General features: G+C 31.8%; 1 protein-coding gene and 1 pseudogene across 1 annotated transcript; both read right to left on the bottom strand.

Moving 5' to 3' along the window:
- Positions 1–3488: 3488 nt before the first annotated feature.
- Positions 3489–5502, bottom strand: LOC145140724 (uncharacterized). Its single transcript, XM_079074129.1, has 9 exons — positions 5326–5502; positions 5135–5186; positions 4852–4925; positions 4678–4779; positions 4388–4528; positions 4252–4303; positions 4092–4165; positions 3823–3912; positions 3489–3670 (listed from the first exon to the last, which is right to left on the bottom strand). The coding sequence occupies exons 1-9, from the start codon at positions 5448–5450 to the stop codon at positions 3622–3624; spliced, it is 759 nt and encodes a 252-aa protein (XP_078930255.1). The 5' UTR covers positions 5451–5502; the 3' UTR covers positions 3489–3621.
- A 3882-nt stretch (positions 5503–9384) lies between these two features.
- On the bottom strand, positions 9385–16027 carry LOC145139419 (uncharacterized; annotated as a pseudogene).
- Between the last annotated feature and the right edge of the window lie 4139 nt (positions 16028–20166).

Raw genomic sequence — 20166 nt, 5'->3', positions numbered from 1 at the left:
TTTTATAAAACATAAAAAAGGTAAAAGTCAACCCGCGAGAGGAGCGGCTACATGATCAGGTAACGTCAAGACTAAGCATGTAGAAAATGGCCACAAACTTTCAGTATCCACTCCATAATAGCAATGTATTTCTGACTTAGAAGTACATTGCTATCCTGGAGCGGTATTGAAAATTCATTACCATCAGTGGCAGATGCAGTGTGGTGCATGGACACCCCCGGGAGTTGACTAGTATAAATAAAACTCTTCCACTCCCACGCCTCTTCATTTTCTCTAAGGTAAACTCTAACTTTTAATTTCTTGACTAATTTAAATAAAACTAAAGCAATCGTTTGTATTTTAAATTGTTAATTGTTCTTTTTTGAATCTATGATGAATTTTAGTCAAGTGCAAGTGAGTATTAATGTATTTTCTGTTTTCCATTATGCAGCCCAAAGAATGGTTAGATTTGGTTGCATCTCTAGAACTTATATTCTTGCTCTGTCACTAAGTAAGTTTTATTCTTTACCATTTTTTTGGGTTGATGGAAGTCTGGTTGGTTCAGGATCATAAATGAACAAAGAAGACTTTACCATGCTCTATAGGTTGATTACTTTCTGTTTTTCATATCCTAAACAATTTTCATTTTAAAGTTTGTTGTTTTATGTTTATTGCAGAATATGTGCATGTGGCAGAAATGTTATAACTGCTAGCTTCTTTACTCTTTATTCATTTATAGCAATATACTTTTAATTATTGATTTTATTAGACCAATACACACACACATAATCCCACCTATAAATAGAAATACAAAACAAACATTATACTTTGAAAAGCTACATATTTATATCACTCTGCTCTCAAAGTTCAAAACTCTAATAAGAAAACAAATTTTAAAACTTACGTAAAGCATTTTTACAAATTGTTTTCTTTGTAGGTTATTGTTGGCCAGTAGGAGATAAAGGATGAGCTTAGGGCGGAACGTGAAAAATTGAGGCCAAAAAACAAGAAATTATCAATATTTATAACGACATTCACACTTGATTCACCCAAGGAAGTAACCTGCCCGACTAATTAGACTTTCACACTTCATTTTTTGTAATTTGGTTTCAATACTTTGAAATCGATTTAGACTTTGACATTTGATTTTTGTGATTTAGTTTCAATACTTTGAATGTGATTTGGTATCAATAATTTGAAATCGAATATTAATCTTCATTTACCTAGTCAAATATTAATATTTAATTTAGTAGTTGAATTTTATTTTAGTTTATTATATATATTAAATTTATTTTGTAAATTATGGTTGTAGATCAGAACATCAAAACTAATGATATATTGATAATCAGCGACGGAAATGTGAGAATCCATTGGTTATCTGAGTTTTCCCGAAAAGTTATTTTGTAGCTAAAGAACTCATCAGCGACGGATTAGCGACAGACATCAACGACGGATTAGCGACGGAATCCAGAGGTTCCTTGAGCAATTTGTGGCACCGTGAATCCGTCGCTAATCTGTTGCTAATCCGTCGCTGCCAATTAGCGACAAGGGTTTTTCGACTACCAAATTCCGTCGCTAATCCGTCACTGATGGCCTTCAGCGACGGATTAACGACGGAGTTGTCTGTCGCTGATACCTCTGTTTCTAGTAGTGAATGTATTTACATAAAATTATCAAAGTTATATTAACAAACTATTCCATTGATGATCGGTGATCAAATTATCCTAAGTTTATCAGGTTTGATGATTTTAAAAGTATGGATATGTTGGTATAGTTGAAACAAAATGAACCGCAAATTCAATTTTGTGACCATAGACAAAAGTTTATAAACTTCAAAGTTTTAATGGTATATTTGAACCCATTTTGTCATTTAGTAACAAAATTATATTATATGTAAAGAATCAAACTTAGATTAGTGGAATTAACATCAATAATGATTTATTAGAAACGGAAATGGAAGATTATTTACTATCTAAATAAAAAATTTAAAGCCTGATACAAATTTTAGAGATATGTATTGCCTAGATGAAAATAAACGTTGTAATATTTTTGGAAAATATTATTTTACTAAAATTTTGTGACCATAGACAAAAGTTTATAAACGTCAAAGTTTTAATGGTATATTTGAACCCATTTTGTCATTTAGTAACAAAATTATATTATATGTAAAGAATCAAACTTAGATTAGTGGAATTAACATCAATAATGATTTATTAGAAACGGAAATGGAAGATTATTTACTATCTAAATAAAAAATTTAAAGCCTGATACAAATTTTAGAGATATGTATTGCCTAGATGAAAATAAACGTTGTAATATTTTTGGAAAATATTATTTTACTAAAATTTTGTTTATTTTTTACTTGGCAAAAAATAAAAATAAAAGTGTAATAGCTAATTTTTTGAAAGAAAAGTGTGATCTAAATTTTCAAGTTATATATTTTGTTATTCTCTTTTTGACTAAAAGATGTATGCGAAAAATGTCTTCCCGTCTCAAACTTTGGTTCATATCTTTTTGGAGAAGATGACGTACAAACGTTTTGACGTTTACGGTCTTCTAAAAAACAAACACTCAGCAAGAACGTGCAGATGTAACTGTCTTTCTGCCCGAAGACATAAGTGCTCAAAAAAAGCTTTTGAAAAAAAAAACACCATCTAAGAATCACCAACTTTGAATGGATGCGAGAAAGTAACATCTTGAACCGGCACACTAAGACGCGTAGGGACAATGCGGGCGATGAAGTTTGAGCGATGACTTTCAATGGCGGAGGGTGATGTCAACGGCTATGGTGGACACAGGTAAACCGACCGATGGTCCTCTCTTCTGCTAGGGTTGATGTGGACGTTTTGTGTGCGTGTTATTCATCTTATTCAAAGCTTTCCAATACTAACAATACTAAGAAGCAGGGATACTATGGTTCATTTAATTCTTTTTAATAACTAAATGATTTTAAATTATAAAAAAATATAAAATGTTTAAAAATATGTAAAAAAAACAAGATTTAAGCAAATATGATAGTTAGATATTAAGATGGATAAATATGATATTTTACCCTTATTTAAGGACATATACAAAATTCCCTTGGTATTAAGAACACAAATTTTTGTAAGCTTCATTACTACTATCAATCCAAAGCTGTTTTGGAAAAACGATTGGATTAATGCCTGCCATTGGGATTTCTTTTTGCTCCCATCTGAATAATTTCTGGGTTCTATCCTCACACCACTTCCCCTTTGTGAAAACAAATAAAAGGCAATGAAACTTAATTCATCTCCATAATTTAGCTATATATCATACATTTTAATTATATGTTGCTTTCATATATCGAAGAGGAGGTAGTCTACTATTTTGACACTCAATGATAATTTTCGGATTAGAAATTCATCCATTAGTTGAACCACATTATAATTTGAAGTAAACAAATATAACATCTAATATTGTCGGAATACAGTACTATTGGATCAATTAACATTGAATCAAGCTTCAATTTGCTCAACGCCAGGATGCAGTTAACCCGATCAAAGGCGAACAAAGTTTTTTACTGAACTTATTAATTCAAACAACATCATGTTCAGAAAATTTCATCTTTCTTGAAATCATAAAAAGATACACTTGGAAAAAACAAACTGCTGCAGACCCTGATTATACATTGGTATGCGCCATCAACAGTGGATCACTTGACAACAAGTCTCTGTAAGATTCAAAAGACATCAAAAAACACTCAAAACAAAATTTTAACCAAAACAACAACAATTTATATGATGTAATATGAGTGCTTGTATATAATCGTTCAGAAGCATGTACATGTACAGTATATTAATCACTTCTCTTAGCAAGACTTACTTGTTACTATTGTTGAAAAGTATGGCGGAAAGTGGTTGCTGAGGTGAAAGGTAAAACAACTCCCGCAATATGTATACACATGTAGCAATGCTGTGAAATAGTTATATCAAGGCATAAGAACGTAACAAAAAATGATATAAATGTTGAGAAACCTAAATCATTTTGAGAAGCTAATAATGTTAAAAGCAAATAAAGTTGACTTTCCATATATAGTTATATACTCGTGAGAGTGACAAAAAGAAAGTGAGTTAGTTTCCATATATGCTTACCCTCCAAAACATAAAAGTGAAAGTATCCAAAAGAAAGCACTTATCCAACTTGATTCCTTATATGCAATCCACACCTGATCAAAACAAGCAATCAAACATTCTTGTTATAACAAAAGTCGAAAAAGCTCTTTTTTCACTAATATGATAAACGAATACTTACTGCTACAGTGACAATACAGAAATAGACATCGGTTGTTGTTGCTATCATGCACCTGTGAGCATTTACAACTATATATGAGCATTTACTATTACACTTTTTTACATAAATTAAATAAAAGGGAAATTTTAAATGGTACCTTGATAATACACTGGCATTGAATGGAGATCCATCAACAATAAGCACATAAATAAAAGTTCCCAGCATCAAGCAGCCTAGTGCACAAATGATTATTTTTGCAATTAAAACAGAATGTCCCCTCTTGTATCCCATGGCATCCCTATATAAGCCAAATATATAATAAAATTACAACCATGTTAGCAAACACTTTTACTGAATTTTAATTTTTTTTTTTTATCATTATTAGACATGTCCCTCGAAAGATATCATGTAATGTAATTATGTAATTATGTAAAGGGTGATTCTTACTTTTTTTGATGTCTCACCAACACAAAATATAATGGATCCTTTGATGATTCTTCTGGTGACAACTTAAAGAACTGCAGAGCCACGTATGCACTTGTAATAGGGCTGTAGAAGGAATGAAAATTTACTCAAAACATGTTACACTTGTAATTAATAATAATAATAAAGTTTAATTACCTTCCTGCAAAAAGTACAACAGGTATCAATACAGCTGCCTTGATCCAGCTTGATTCCTTGTAGACCATCCAAGCCTAAGATTGCAAGTATATATACAACCACATATGAGTCCAGTTAATTCAACAAGTAAAGAAGAGAAGAATATATATTAATCCAAATATTACTCTGAAGTCTGAATACAGAGGGATTTTTGTAGATAGAACAGATTCAGAGTTCAAAATGATGGAAAACAAACAACAAACTTAGCCTTGTAAGTTCATGTAACTGAAATGAACTTTCTTACCAGTATAACACCAAGATTTATGTAGAAGTTTATCAGTGTCACTACCAACCACCTGCAATTAACAGAAAAGTAATAAAGTAGAGAAGAAATTACATTTTCATGGATACAGAAATTACAGTTATATAATTATGTGTTCAATTTTCCAAAGGAAAACAAATCTCCAACATCTGTAATTTAAGCTCGTGACTTACCTTGAAGTTAGGTCAACACAAGCAGCGAGACCATGCGTGCCGATTGCCCAAACAGCTAGAGCTGTCATCGTCAAAGCTAATAATATAAACAGCGTCTTCAACGCGACTACCACCGACGCCGCCATTGTTGCTCCGACGTCTGTGTCACTGTATGCAGAGGGAAATGTCTTAGTGATGACGACGATGATCAGTAGAGTTCAAATTTGATATTTAAAAATATATGCCTGTTTTACATTTTTGAGTAAAATACAGTTTTGGTCCCTGTGGTTTACCCAAATCATATTTTTTGTCCTGGTATTGTGATTTGATCATGAAAGGTTCCTATTACACTGTTTGATATCATCTTTGGTTACTGTACCTAACCAGACTAACAAGGCGGTTAAATTTTTGAAAAAGACAATATTGCCCTCATACTACATCAACAAACAATACAAACACACTAGAGGGACCATTTCTGTAAAAAGTCTAAATCTTAAAAAACGAACAGCAAACCACCATAACCAATCATTACCACCATCACCACCAGCCCCAAACAAAGCATGCAAAGACAAGATCTTGGAGCATAATTGGAGAGACCCAAATGTTATCATTAGAAATTTATGTTAATTTTGACATGAGTTTCTTCAAATCTAATCCAACTTTAAATACATTATGTACAAGTTACAAGAACATCAATCTCCTGAAAATTTTCTATACCTTGAACTTGTCATAACAAAAATATAGAGTATACATATATCGGGGATACTAAACTTAACCAAAATGTAAACATGATTTTGTATTTCAGATAGAGTCTCAAGCCACTTACATCCTTTCCTCCTTTTTCCCGTTTTTCTTCAAACCTGTTTGTGATTTATAGCTTTTACATAGTAGTCCTTGTAATTTATAACTTTTATCAAGTTTAGTCTATGGGTAAGAAAATCTTTTTACGGTGTTAGTAACAGAGCTTAACTAGCTTAACTGAGGATAACGAACCCATAGACCAAAGGTGATACCAAATAGTTCAATAAAGATCTTCCATGATCAAATCACAATACTAAAACCAAAAATAATGAATTGAACAAACCACAAGGACAAAAATTGTATTTTACTTTTGAAAAAGTTATTATAAGTAAGATATTTTTTATTCAGATTAATGAGAAAATCTAATGGTCTCAATTTATTGTTCTTTTAAAATAATCAATTTGTACTCAAACTAAGTAGATATAATCATATAATCATATCAACTTTATGATGTAAACTAAGTTGTTGTAATGTGAAATTCCACATATGAGAGTCAAATTTCAAACTCTGGTATATACAAATTATTATTAGTGTTTTACCATCTAGGTTAACGGAGTGGTCCATAAGATTGATGTATCAATCAAATCATCGATGAAACACCATTTTCTATTCATAATGAGATGCAAGTGGAGTGAGTTGGCATGGGTTGGGCTATGGACAATCACACCATAGAGAGAAACTTCCTTTCTTAATCTTGCTCTTCTTCCCCCCTCTATCTCTCTTTTCCTCTTAGGTGCTGTTTGTTTTTTCGAAGCAAAAATGTCTTAAGTCTGCGGACCACCTCTGCAATCCTCTGTAGCAGAAGATATGGAACAAAAGGCTGCAGCATTTAATAAAAAGTCTGTTTGTTTTTTAACGTCTGCAGACTGCTGTACTAAGTTAAAGTAAGGCGCGAAGAGGTTTGAAGCAGTTGGTTTAGTGATGCGCCACGCAGCACACACGCAGCAGTTTTTAAGTCAGAAGTCTTCAGGAAAACAAACAGTTACGAAAGGCCAAGTGCTGCGCGTGTGCTGCGCGGCGCAACAATAAGTGGTCTGAAGTGGTTTTTTTTAAAAAACAAACAACATCTTAGTGAGTATGTAGTGGACACCATTTCTCAAACCCGATGTGTCATGTGGAAGGGTGTCTGGTTAATGTGGCTAGCTCCTACGCGTTGAGCACTCCGCTTAGCCTTTTATCCTCATATTATAGGTTTTGTGACGCATTCGACAATGACTGTCATATGGTCCAAATTTGTACAATACTTATTATTGAACTATTTTGATGGGGTTAACACCAAAGTAATGTAAACATATTATTTCAAATGTCACTGAAACATAAATTTACACACTTGATTAAATCAAAAGGTAATAACAATATTTTACAATTTTAGTCCAAGTTTTAACTTTTATTATTGTTTTTGGTCAAAAAAAAATTATATAAATTTTTTCCAAAGTTCTATACAAATTTTTACATGTTTTTTAAAATCGTAGTATTTTTAAACAAAAAGTATTTGTTTACAACTGTATTTTACAACTTTTATACAACTGAATGTTACAAATTTGTTTATAAAAAGTAGTCTATTTATAAAATTACTTTTTATACAACTTTTTTTTCCAAATTTTTTATAGCTTAGGTTTCTTTACAAATTTATAAAAACAAATATTTAAAACACAACATTTTCATGTTTTAGAAGGGTTTTTGCTATAAAAGCCCTTAATTTTACACAAAATGTTTAGTTATGCCCAAAGTCAGATTTTTGGTGCATTAATGCCTTAATTACCGGGAAATATGTTCTGTTTTGCCCCCTAACCGTTTTTTACCTTCTAAAGCCGGTTACCCCTTTGTTGACTGGGAAGAGATGTTGACTTTGAGTTGATGTGGCAAGCCCACGTCATCATTGCTGATTTCCTTCTTCAAGAGAAAAAAGGAGTGGCTGATTTCCTTCTTCAAGAGAAAAAATAAAGAGAAAAAAGGAGCAGGTGGGTTTCAAACCCACGACCCTCCAACTACAAATGCAACACTCCTACCACTAGGCTAATATGACTTTGGTTCTTATATCCTAACAGAAATTATTTAATGTCTATTACACAACAACAATTTAATAATATGTATTACTATTATTATTATTATTATTATTATTATTATTATTATTATTATTTATGATTAAAAAAATGTATTTATATATTTAAAATCGTATTTTTATATGATGTTTTTATATGATAAATAAAATTTTATATGTATTATTATTATATGTATTAAAAAATGTATTTAAAGCAAGTATTTATATGTATTAAAAAAACGTATTTAAAGCAACAATTTAAAAAAACAAATATTGATATTATATGTATTAAAAAATGTATTTATATATTTAAAATCGTATTTTTATGTATATATACGTATTTATGTGTACTAAAAATGTTTTTATATGATAAATCAAATTTTATATGTTTATATATGTTTTGAAAAAAGTTTTTATACGTATATTATACATATTTAAAACCGTATTTATTTGTATATATAAACATATAAAATTTTATTTATCATATAAAAACATTTTTAGTACACATAAATATACGTATATATACAGAAAAATACGATTTTAAATATATAAATACGTTTTTTTAATACATATAATAATATACTTATAATTTTTTTTTTCATACATATAAAATCTATTCATACGTACAAAAACATATATAAACATAGAAAAAACATCATAAATGGTCCCTGTGGTTACCCAAAATCTGAAGTTTAGTCCCCGTGGTTTAAAAACCACATAGATGGTCCCTGTGTTTTCAAAACTTTTGACGATTGGTCCTTATTGCTAACTCCGTTAACTTTTGTCCGTTAATTGAGGGGCATTTTCGTCATTTCACACTACAGGGACCATTTATGATCTTTTCAGTTATTCTTTTAAAAAAAGAAAAAACTAAATATATAAAATCTCTCTCTCTCTCAGCAAGCAAGCAAACAAAATTACTTCTGATATACACAAACCTGTTTATAACCACAAAACATCTCAAAACTTCTGCTCGTATACATGGCTGGTTTGCTGTTCAGTTGCTTTAACAAGTTAATTTTTGTTGATATATAAATTGTATTTAGGTTACTTTGTTTGCTTTTTCATGAGATATCTCCTCCATGGAACGTCAATTGGACAAGGCTTTTTGATTTTATTATATGTGAAAAGGAGTGATTTATAATGTGCAAGAGTTTTACATGTAACGAGGTTTTAAGGAAAACTATCTTAATCTCAACTAAAAACACATTACTGAAAACAATAACTAATCACATTATCAGAAGCTACTAATCCTCCATTGTTTCTGTTCTTGGCTGCTTCCTGGTTTCAATCAAACCCTTCAAGAACGCATCCACAATCTGCTTCTGTGACTCCAATATCAATTGGTTTCGTTTCATCTCTGTCTCCATTCACATCCTTTCAATCTCCCCAGCCATGTCTATCTTCATCTTCTCCATCTTCATGAACCCATCTCCTAATAGCTTAATCGAAGAAGCCACCTCCTATATCCCTCCATTCCCTCTTTTTTTTTCCCTGATTCGAATTTGGATTCCAACTGTTGCCGTTTTGATGGTTCCCCTGAAACAAATTTGTGTATGAGGAATTGTGATTTGAAAACCTGGAATCGAAATCAGGAGTATGATTGGTGGAACTAGCTGCTAATGTTACCAGATTTTGAACAGAAGAAGGTTTAAATTGAATTCCACGACCCGGATTCAAGCTCTGATGATCCGACACAGGGGTTGCGTTGTTGATTTCAAGATTTGTCAAATTATTGTTAACAGTTTCGGAACTGGGTCCATTTTCCATGGCCTCAATGGCTTCAAAGTAGAACCACGACGAGAAGAACCGACCACCAAGGAAGGACGACGCGCGCTGCTTTTCGGCGCGGTGGCGCTGGCAGAGCTTCTCCATCTTGTGGTGGCACTGGGCGGAGGTCTTCGGCGGGGTTACATCCGGGCATGATGTCGTTACCTTCTCAGCCACCGTGTCCCAGGGTTTCAGAGGAAGGCACGGTGGAGGGCGTACCATCGCTCACGGTAAGATTGGGATGGAATTCGAGTTTGACAATAGAGGAGTGAAGCATAAGATTGGGAATGAGGATGAAACTGATTGAACCAGTGGAGAGAGAGAGAGAGAGAGAGAGAGAGAGATTATATATTAAATATTTATATTTAGTTTTTTCTTTTTTTAAAAAATAACTGAAAAGATCATAAATGGTCCCTGTGGTGTGAAATGACGAAAATGCTCCTCAATTAACGGACAAAAGTTAACGGAGTTAGCAATAAGGACCAATCGTCAAAAGTTTTGAAAACACATGGACCATCTATGAGGTTTTTAAACCACGGGGACTAAACTTCAGATTTTGGGTAACCACAAGGACCATTTCTGATGTTTTTTCATAAACATATAAAGTTTTATTTATACATGTAAAAACATTTTTAATACACATAAATACGTATATATACATATAAAATGTATGTATAAATTCATAAAATAATAATAATAATAATAATAATAATAATATTAATATTACCTATTTCTAAATATACAAATACGATTTTAAATATATAAATACGTGTTTTTATACGTTTGAAAATGTATTTTTTAATCATAAAAAATAATAATAATAATAATAATAAATAATAATAATAATAATAATGTTAATAATAATGTTAATAATACATATTATTAAATTGTTGCTGTGTAATAGACACTAAATAATTTCTGTAAGGATATAAGAACCAAAAGTCATCTCAGCCTAGTGGTAGGAGTGTTGCATTTATAGTTGGAGGGTCGTGGGTTTGAAACTCATCTGCTTCTTTTTTCTCTTGAAAAAGGAAATCAGCAATGATGACGTGGGCTTGCCACATCAGCTCAAAGTCAACATCTCTTCCCAGTCAACAAAGGGGTAACCGGCTTTAGAAGGTAAAAAACGGTTAGGGGGCAAAACTGAACATATTTCTCTGTAATTGAGGCATTAATGCACCAAAAATCTGACTTTGGGCATAACCAAACATTTTGTGTAAAATTAGGGGCTTTTATAGCAAAAACCCTTTTTAGAACCTTATTATACTTATTATACATGGATACAAATTTGTAAAAAAAAAAACTAGAAAACATATTATAAAAAATGTTAATTTGTAAAAGCGAAATTTTTTTCTATGTTTTTAGAAGCTTACATGTATGGACACAAATTTTTAATCATTTAATACGTGAAAAAGGTAAATTTTACATGAATATGTAAAAAGGTATTTTTTTTTTGTTGTGACTTGTTATATAAAGGTCATTTTTATATTATGAGAAAATGACACATTAGATCAACAATGTATTTCGACTTTGCATTTTTAGTCATTTAACTTATTTTTATGTTTTATAAACGAATAAAGTTGTTAGTGACGTGTCCATTTAGTCCATGTAATGTCCATTTAGTCCATGTAACCTAAATCGGCCGGAGGAAGCTGCCACAGGTACATATGCAGTCGGATCAATAATGACATGGGTGTCTAATTTCCATATTTCACTCATTAAACATATTTGACCAAAGAGACAACGATAATGGCCAAAAACCATCTTGAAACTTTGTATTTTGAGGCAAGACAAGAACTGGGTCTTCAGTTATTTCATATAACTCTCATCCAAACAAGTCCTCTGATGCTATTACTCCCGTCGTCGCCTGCTTCCTTTCCCTTGGGCTTGCAGTGGTCGACGCTGTAGGGTGGAATACAACGGCCAAGGAGTTCCAATAAAAACCACACTGTCATTAAAATCCGATGCATTAATGAAAAGAAAAAAAATCACCGGAACAGAAGAATAAGTCTCACCGGAAATGATACAACGCATAATAAACAGAAATAGACTTTATATACGGCTGTGTGAAGTCTACCGGATTCTCCCGTCGTCGCCTGCTTTTTTGACCCGTTAGTAATCGAGGTTGATTGGAGGATGTTCTTCTAACATCCAATCGTAAATGTGGACCACAGGCAACACAACAGCCGTCGTCGAAGGACGCTCAGATTGATGCTTAGTCGCCTGTTGCTCGGTGACGGATTTTGAAGGTCGAAGAAGTTTGTCGTCGAACTGCCCCTATTTCGTTGACCAGATGTGGTCCATGAGGCCATAAAACAAGGCTTCTCGATACATGAGTTTTTCCAATAGTTTTGGTGGAATTTAAAGCTTGCTGTTCGTAATAAGTCTAACAGGATTGAAAAACAATCTGGCTTCCGACCAATGAAGTGTTCTCCGGCGAGATTGATTTAAAGGTCCTAGTTTTCATCAAACATGGCTCCGATGTAAGATTCCAAGTTGACGATGGCTAGGGTTGTGACGGTGGTTTCGAAGATGCTTAAATTTCTATGAAATTAGGATGTGGGTATTATAATGGTCTTGATTTTTTCAAAGTATTGACTGTGAATAAATTGTTCAGATGGATATAAGAGGATTTATCACATCTCATTTAACTCTGGATGATGTCATATCACATCTCATTTAAAATCAAAAGAATTATCTTACGTGTGCCCACAAAAATATCCCACTATGTAAATGGGTAAACGGGTTATCCTTTATTTTGTCCAAAGTGATCAATTAGTCCCGTACAAAAATATTTAAATTCCCATAAAGATAAAAATAAGTTAAGACACTGAAAAGTCAAAATTGAAATATGTCCTTGAGCTAATGTGTCATTTTTCCTTATATTATTTAATATTTTTTATTCAAAATTTAAAATTTTGTTATAGTTTTTGGTCAAATTTTACTTTTACAAATTTCTTCAAAATCTAGTTTTCTTTTAAAATCAACTTTTTAAGAATTTTTTTTTTAAAGATTTTTATTCAATAAGAAGATCATGAGTATAAGAAGATTTTTTTAAAGATTTTTATTCTATCTCAGGTATATATTAATCCGCCGTTCTAAAATTATTGTTTGCAATATTTTTAACTTTTTTTACAACTTACTTGACAATGCTTTTTAGAACATTTTAAAACTTTATTTAAATCATTTTAAAAATTATTTTACAATCAAAACAAATGTAGATCAAATATGAAAATACATTGAAAACTATTCAACCAACCGACATAAAAAGTGGATCAAAACTTATAAACCAAACTTTGTTATTCATAATTTCTCTTTTTACATAACAAAGCTAGTTTTATGAGTTTCAGTTTACTTTGCATTAGTGGGTTCTGTGAGTTTCGATATATTTCCTGTATTGGTTATAATTTTTTTTGAAAACTGTATAAAAAAGTTTCAAAAATGTCCTAAAACAAAGTTGCAAAAAAAAGTTTGAAAATATTGCAAAATAAAGTTGTAAAAAGTGTAAAAAAATAGTTGTGAAAAATGTTTCAATAGGTTGTACAAAAAGTTTGATATATATATATATATATATATATATATATATATATATATATATATATATATATATATATATATATATATATACTAGTTTATAACCCGTGAGAACCACGGTTATAAAATTAATTAAACTTTTATAATAAAAATTTATAATTATTAATCAATTATTTTAATTAAGTCATTTTAAATAAATTATTAATTAAGAGATATCAAATTTTTAAAGTTATTATAACTTCAAATTTTAACATATAATTAGAAATTTTAAATTTAAATTTTGAAATGAGTTGTCTAATATATCTACATGACACATGACATAATATTAATGAGGAGTTGTATTAGATTGACACTTAACAAAAGAAGATTAAAATTATTCATTTATTAGAATATGGATATATATATATATATATATATATATATATATATATATATATATATATTAAAAAATTATAAAATAAGTTAAGTTGTAAAGAAAAATTAAATTAGGAATGAATGCTTAAAAAAAGTTTGTACAAACAATGTAACAAAATTTAAAACTTAGACCATAAATATAAATTTTTAAAAAACAAAAAACTATTTTATTTCTATTTTATGCAATAAAACTTAAAAACATTATGAAAACAATGTTAGCAGTTGATTAAATTTGTAACAAAAAATAAATACCGGATATAAATTTTAAACAAGAAAATGGTAACATGTCACAACAATTGTGGACAACCTTCTTAATTGGTTAGCTCTTAATGTAAGAAGAATTAAATTGGTGTTTTAAGAGACATTTGGACTAGTTTTTATTGTTGCCCTTTTTCTACATAGCATTTCCCTACCACATCCACATCCTTATCTTTAGGAATGTAAACAAATATAATGTTCGACGAATCGTTTGTGTACCGTTTGACGGAAAAGTTGTTTATTTAATAAATAAACAAATATAAACAAGATTTTATGTTCGTTGAGTTAAATAACAAATACGATCAATTTTATATATCATTCATTCTACTGCTATCAATTGATAATCTGGTAATTCAAAAAGACAAAAGTCCATTCTTTTATCTATTTCCAAGAGTTCACAATTTAAAAATTGTAACAACTCTCGTTTATAAAATTGAGCTTAAGATGGTGTTTGAAATAACTTTTAAAATTACTTTTTGAACTTTTGGCTTTTTCAAAAAGTTAAAAGTTTGAAAAGTTGTTTGACAATTATAAAAGTTCTTTTAGAATCACTTTTTGACAAGAATAAAAAGTTATGGTTTTAAAAGTCACAATTTGTGACTTCTGATGACTTTTGGCTTTTTAGCCTTTGTTCTTTTAAAATCTAATTCAAACACATTTTAAAACCTACTTTTGGAAAAAGCTATAAATCAAAAAGTCATTTTGTTGAAAAAGACTTTTTAAGATAAAAAACAATCCCAAACGCCCCCTACAATTAAAAATTGTTTACAACTTTCACATTGTCGTTAATGTTATATCTCATATATAATTTTCAGAAATTATGCATCCTAAGCATCTATTAGGTAGTGAAAATGTAAAAAATAAAATAAAATAAAGATGAAGAATTAAGAAAGTCTCAAAGTAGGCCTATTGATAGGTGGTTTATCTTAAAAAAAACCTCAAATTTCTTCTTATAATCAAAACAATGATGTTATTATTGTTAATAATACGGGTTTTGGTATCAAAACTAAATTTGTTAAAGTCCTACTTGTGATCCGCAATATTACAAGAAATATTTAATGGATTGACAGTGATAAATATTGAGAACCATATATTGAGCATTATTGATTATGAATAGTTGGTGAACAACTCAATTCCAAAAATACTAGGAGAGCCTTGCAATTCATATAAATATATGTAAGATTATATATTGTATTATTATTATTATTTTATTGTTTCTATTACATTTATTGAGTTAGCGTAGTATGAACAAATGTCGATTATATATGCAACAAATTATATATATATATATATATATATATATATATATATAGAGAGAGAGAGAGAGAGAAAGAGAGAGAGAGAGAGCCCTCAAAATCATCGGATTCTCTTGTCCGTATACAAAATACATATAAAATGAGTAATACTCTAATACTCACTTTTATTAGTGAAAGAGAGTCAAGGCATTGAATTTTAAGAGGAAATGGAGGATGTTGTGTTCGACAATTTTACCAAGAAGCATCTAATCCAAGGAGGTGTTCCTTAGGCAATCTAATTTGCTCGAGCTAAAAGCTCCGATCAAGATATATATGTGGTAACGAAAATGATTTCTACCAGGATTGATTTCTTTTTGTCTTAGGCCAACAGAATTAGGCAGTCCAGTACCGAAGTAGACGATCAGTCTAATGAATCTACTGTGCATAGTTTCTTGGTTTGAATTAAAAAATTGTTTAGTTTTGTGATTTGTAAAACATTTGATCGCATATAATTTGTGTTTGGTGTTGATTCAATTACAGAGATATATTTGATCGATTTCTTAAAACCAAATCCTTACGATACTTGACAAGAATACTGAAGATGAACATTAAGAAACCACCAAAGATTTACTGATTTCTTTAGTGCTCTGCCAACAAGAACTCTAACCATTATCGAAACTAACCATTGAATCCGACCAGGCTGGAAAAAAAACTGAATATGTTGATAAAAAGATGATTATATACCTTTTTGACGCTTCTAATGATGTGCTTGGATACTTAATAGAGTGTCTGATCGCAATGAGGTGACGATGAAGTTCTTGAAGACGATGCTGCAAACTATTGTAATTTATTTCACTATGTCGAGAGAGGTAGTTAATAGTATTAGATGTTTTTTTTGACTTTTTTCTGACAATAGTCGAGAGAGGCGAGCTATAGAGGCTGCTGTATGGGTTGGAGAGGCTGAGAGGCGGCAATTCCATGTTGACCATGTATCACGGGGGGCTATCAACTCTAGAATCTAGATAGTTAGAATCTTTGTTCTAACTCTTAATATTTTGAATTAGTTCCAACTCTTAATATTTTGAAAAATTAAAGGCTGTTTGGATAAAAATAAACATGAAATAATAAGTTTTGTTTAAGTTAACAAATGAAAGTTATTAAAAAAAGTTCGATTATATATACTACAAGAGGATAATAATGAAAGTTTAGAAAATATAGGAGATCAAAACATATTTTAGAAAGTTCAAAATGGAAAAAGTTAAAATGACATTTCAAAAATTAAAAGGGCGGAAACAATTATTTTATAAAATATAAATGTTGAAAGTGCGATTTCAAAAAGTTAAAGGGGGAAAATATTGATGAAAACTTCCACCGACATTCTTTATTAATATAGATATAATTCTTACTTTAGTATTATTAATTAAAGACAAAATTACAAAAATAGCCTCTACGATTATAAAATATACGTGGTTTTGGTATAAAAAAGTGTGATGGTGTATTAATGGTCTAATTTTGGATATTTTTAGTTATTTTTGTAACATTCGGATTTCCAGGTATCATAATTTAAATATTTGTTTTTGAGATGAGAAGAGGGACTCGACGAGTTGACGCCTAAACTCGTCGAATAGGATCGCGACTGATGACTCGGATTAATGAATGGACTCGACGAGTCGGAGAGTCGACTCGACGAGTCCGCGCTGTTGGCAGAAACCCTAAATCTTTGGGTCTGATCCCTATTTAAAGGCACTTATGGCCTTCAATTGCGGCTACCTTTCCAGAAGAGAGAACCCTAGCGAGTTTGAGTGTGTAGAGTGAGAGGAAGAGCTATCTTGAGCTATTTGGCGTGATTTTGCAAAGGAGGAGAGGAGTTCCAGCAAGAAGGACCAGAGGAGGTTGTTGTTCTGAGTTAGTCAAGCAAGGAGCTTCATTCTGAGGTACCAAATCGAACCCCTCTTCTTCCCTATTGTGTAGATTCCATTTTTGGGGTTAGGGCTTGAATCACTTCATTTTTTGGGGTCTTGAATGCATCAAATCCCTCTTCCTTGTTGTGTTATAGATCTGGACCTTTATAGGTCCAGAGAGCCAGAGAGTATGAAGCTTTAGTCGAGTAATCATAGGGTTTTGAAGCTAGGAAGCATTAATGGGGTTTCTATGGTATATAATGCAAGATACACCATGCATGGACACCAAGTTCAGACATTTACGTGATTTTTGGGTGTTAGTAGGCCAGATATATAAGTTAGAGAAACATATCTGACCTCAGAATGTCACATGAGTAATGCAATGATGGAAACTCGCCAAGTCCATGAGAGGACTCGATGAGTCGGATCGGGTTGCCCCGCGATTCGTGATCAGTGGTAACCCGTCGAGTGAAAGGTTAACTCGACGAGTCGAGTGAGGCCTTAGGAGGATTCAGAGGACACGCATAGACTCGCCGAGTCACCCGAGTGCACTCGACGAGTCTGGTCAAAGTTGGACCATTGACTGGAGTTGACATCTGTTGACCTTGGGGGTTTGGTCAAACTGATTCATGAGAGGCCATGAAAGGGTAGAATGGTCTTCTACCCATTCTTTAGAGATGAGAACATGAGGAGAGTATTGATTAGAGATATTATCATTTTGATAGGTGGAGACTAGGTCGGGGATATCGAGCACGAGAGTTTGCTAGACATCGTATGAGGTGAGTCTTCTCACTATACATTACCTAGAGTGGTATCTATGTGCAGACCGGAGGGTCTTATGTGTTATGTGTATGTTTGAGATTATGTGCATTGTGATATATGTATGTTATGTGTTATAGAGACCGGACCGGAGGGTCCAACGACTTACGAGGCCAGAGGGTCCTCAAGTAGACCGGACCGGAGGGTCCAACGATTTAGACCAGACCGGAGGGTCCAACGAGCTAGACCGGACTGGAGGGTCCAACGAGCTACGAGACTGGAGGGTCCCGCTGAGACACATTGACCGGAGGGTCATACCGAGTTATAGCCTCGAGTGGCTTATGTGCTGTATGTGGTATTTTGGGGAACTCACTAAGCATTTATGCTTACCGTGTTATGTGATATGTGTTTCAGGTACTAGCGAGGATCGCGGGAAGGCGCCGACATGATTTGTACACACTGACAGAGGATTTTGTATTTGAGATTCTGGGATATGTTTTACCGTGATAACATTTGATACACTTGAGTTGAGATGATTTATATGAGATATGTTATGTTTGAAAAATGAAAATTGTTTGAAAATTTAAGTCGTTACAATTTTGATATCTATCACTCACAAAGGGTCTGAGTAGGGTTAAGCACATTTAGCATGCTAGGAGCATTGGTCTGAGAGGTGATATTAGTTTTATTAGTTAGATAGTTATTTAGAAACTTGTAACAAAGTAAATGTAATTGACTTTGGTGATTAAATAATACCGAATTTATTTATGAGTATTGTTTACTATCTTTTGTCAATTGTTTATTATTGTGTTTCAATTTTGCATGATTTACTTCCCGAATGATTCGATTATTCAAAAAACTCCACAGTTGTCACACCCCTAAACCTACTTGGCGGAAACATTCGGGGGGCGGAGGACATCATGTACAGTATCATAGCAATGCATAATAGTAAAACAAGCAACAACATCCATTGCATTAATAACATAGTTAATACATATGTGTTCTGTGTATAGTTGTAAGACACCAAAAATGTAACATCAAAATAAAATACGAGTCTTGAACATGCTCCGTCTTCTCAAAACCTGATCCAGCATACCTGTCTACTGGTTCCCTGAGAATACAAGATATTTTGAAAGAGAGTATCAACATTTAAGTTGGTGAGTTCATATGTATTTTAGTGTCATGTGTTTGCATTTGTTTCATGAAAATGTTTGTATATGTATAGTAAAAATGTTTGAATACTTCCCAGAAAATCCTATATTTTCTGCTTAAATGAAGAGTAGTCTTCTACCAAGACTCAACTGTTTTGTACGTTCTGTTCTCTTGAAAATAGTGTAAAATGTATGTTTGTTCTCTGTAATTGTATAATGTATGTTTGCTCTCTGTATTTGTATAATGTATGTTTTCCATAAAAGCAGACTATCTTTACTAGAAAAATAGAATGCTTGTTCATGTATGAACATTTATGTGTGTAGATAATGGAAAATAATAACTTACAGTAGTATTGCTTAAAATAACACCACTGAAGTAAGTTTGTTTTGTAAATCGACTGTAAGATTAGTAATCAATTGAAGTTATATATATTACTCATAAAATAGGTCGGGAATTTCTCCCTGTGAGTTCCTATAACCATACTAACCCTGTAAGCCTGATAACGATGTTTTTCAGGCGTCAAAACTGGTAACAACACTTGTCATCCCAGGTCTGCCGACCTGACTGTAGCTAACAGTCGGGATGTGGGATTGTCAGTCCCAACATAGATCTATACACAATTGTCATCACTCTCCCTACAAGAGACTCTGGTTATAAGCTCAGGACTTTTGCCCATACTTGATAAGTACACAAGAATGACTCACAATTGTTTGAAGCATTACGAGTAATAACTGAGAATCCTTTTTGTTTATAACTGAACCTTGTGAAAAATAGTTTTTGTTTGTCCCTTAACTATATTCGTTATAAATAGTAAGTTTGTTTCCGCTTTGCTATGAAAAATGTTGCGTTCTAACATGTTTGTAAATTGTTTGTAAATTGTAATGTTTCTCTGATCTAGAAAATAGTATGAATTGATTCCCTAAACTATACCTATTATAGTTTACTGGTAGGTTTGTCTGTATTGTAATTGATTTGAAGAAAATACTCATTTGTCTAA

Source organism: Lactuca virosa, chromosome 9 (genome assembly GCF_052849685.1).
Source record: "Lactuca virosa cultivar CGN04683 chromosome 9, Lactuca_virosa_CGN04683_v6, whole genome shotgun sequence".
Lineage (NCBI taxonomy): Eukaryota > Viridiplantae > Streptophyta > Magnoliopsida > Asterales > Asteraceae > Lactuca > Lactuca virosa.
This window is presented reverse-complemented; position numbering and strand designations above follow the sequence as displayed.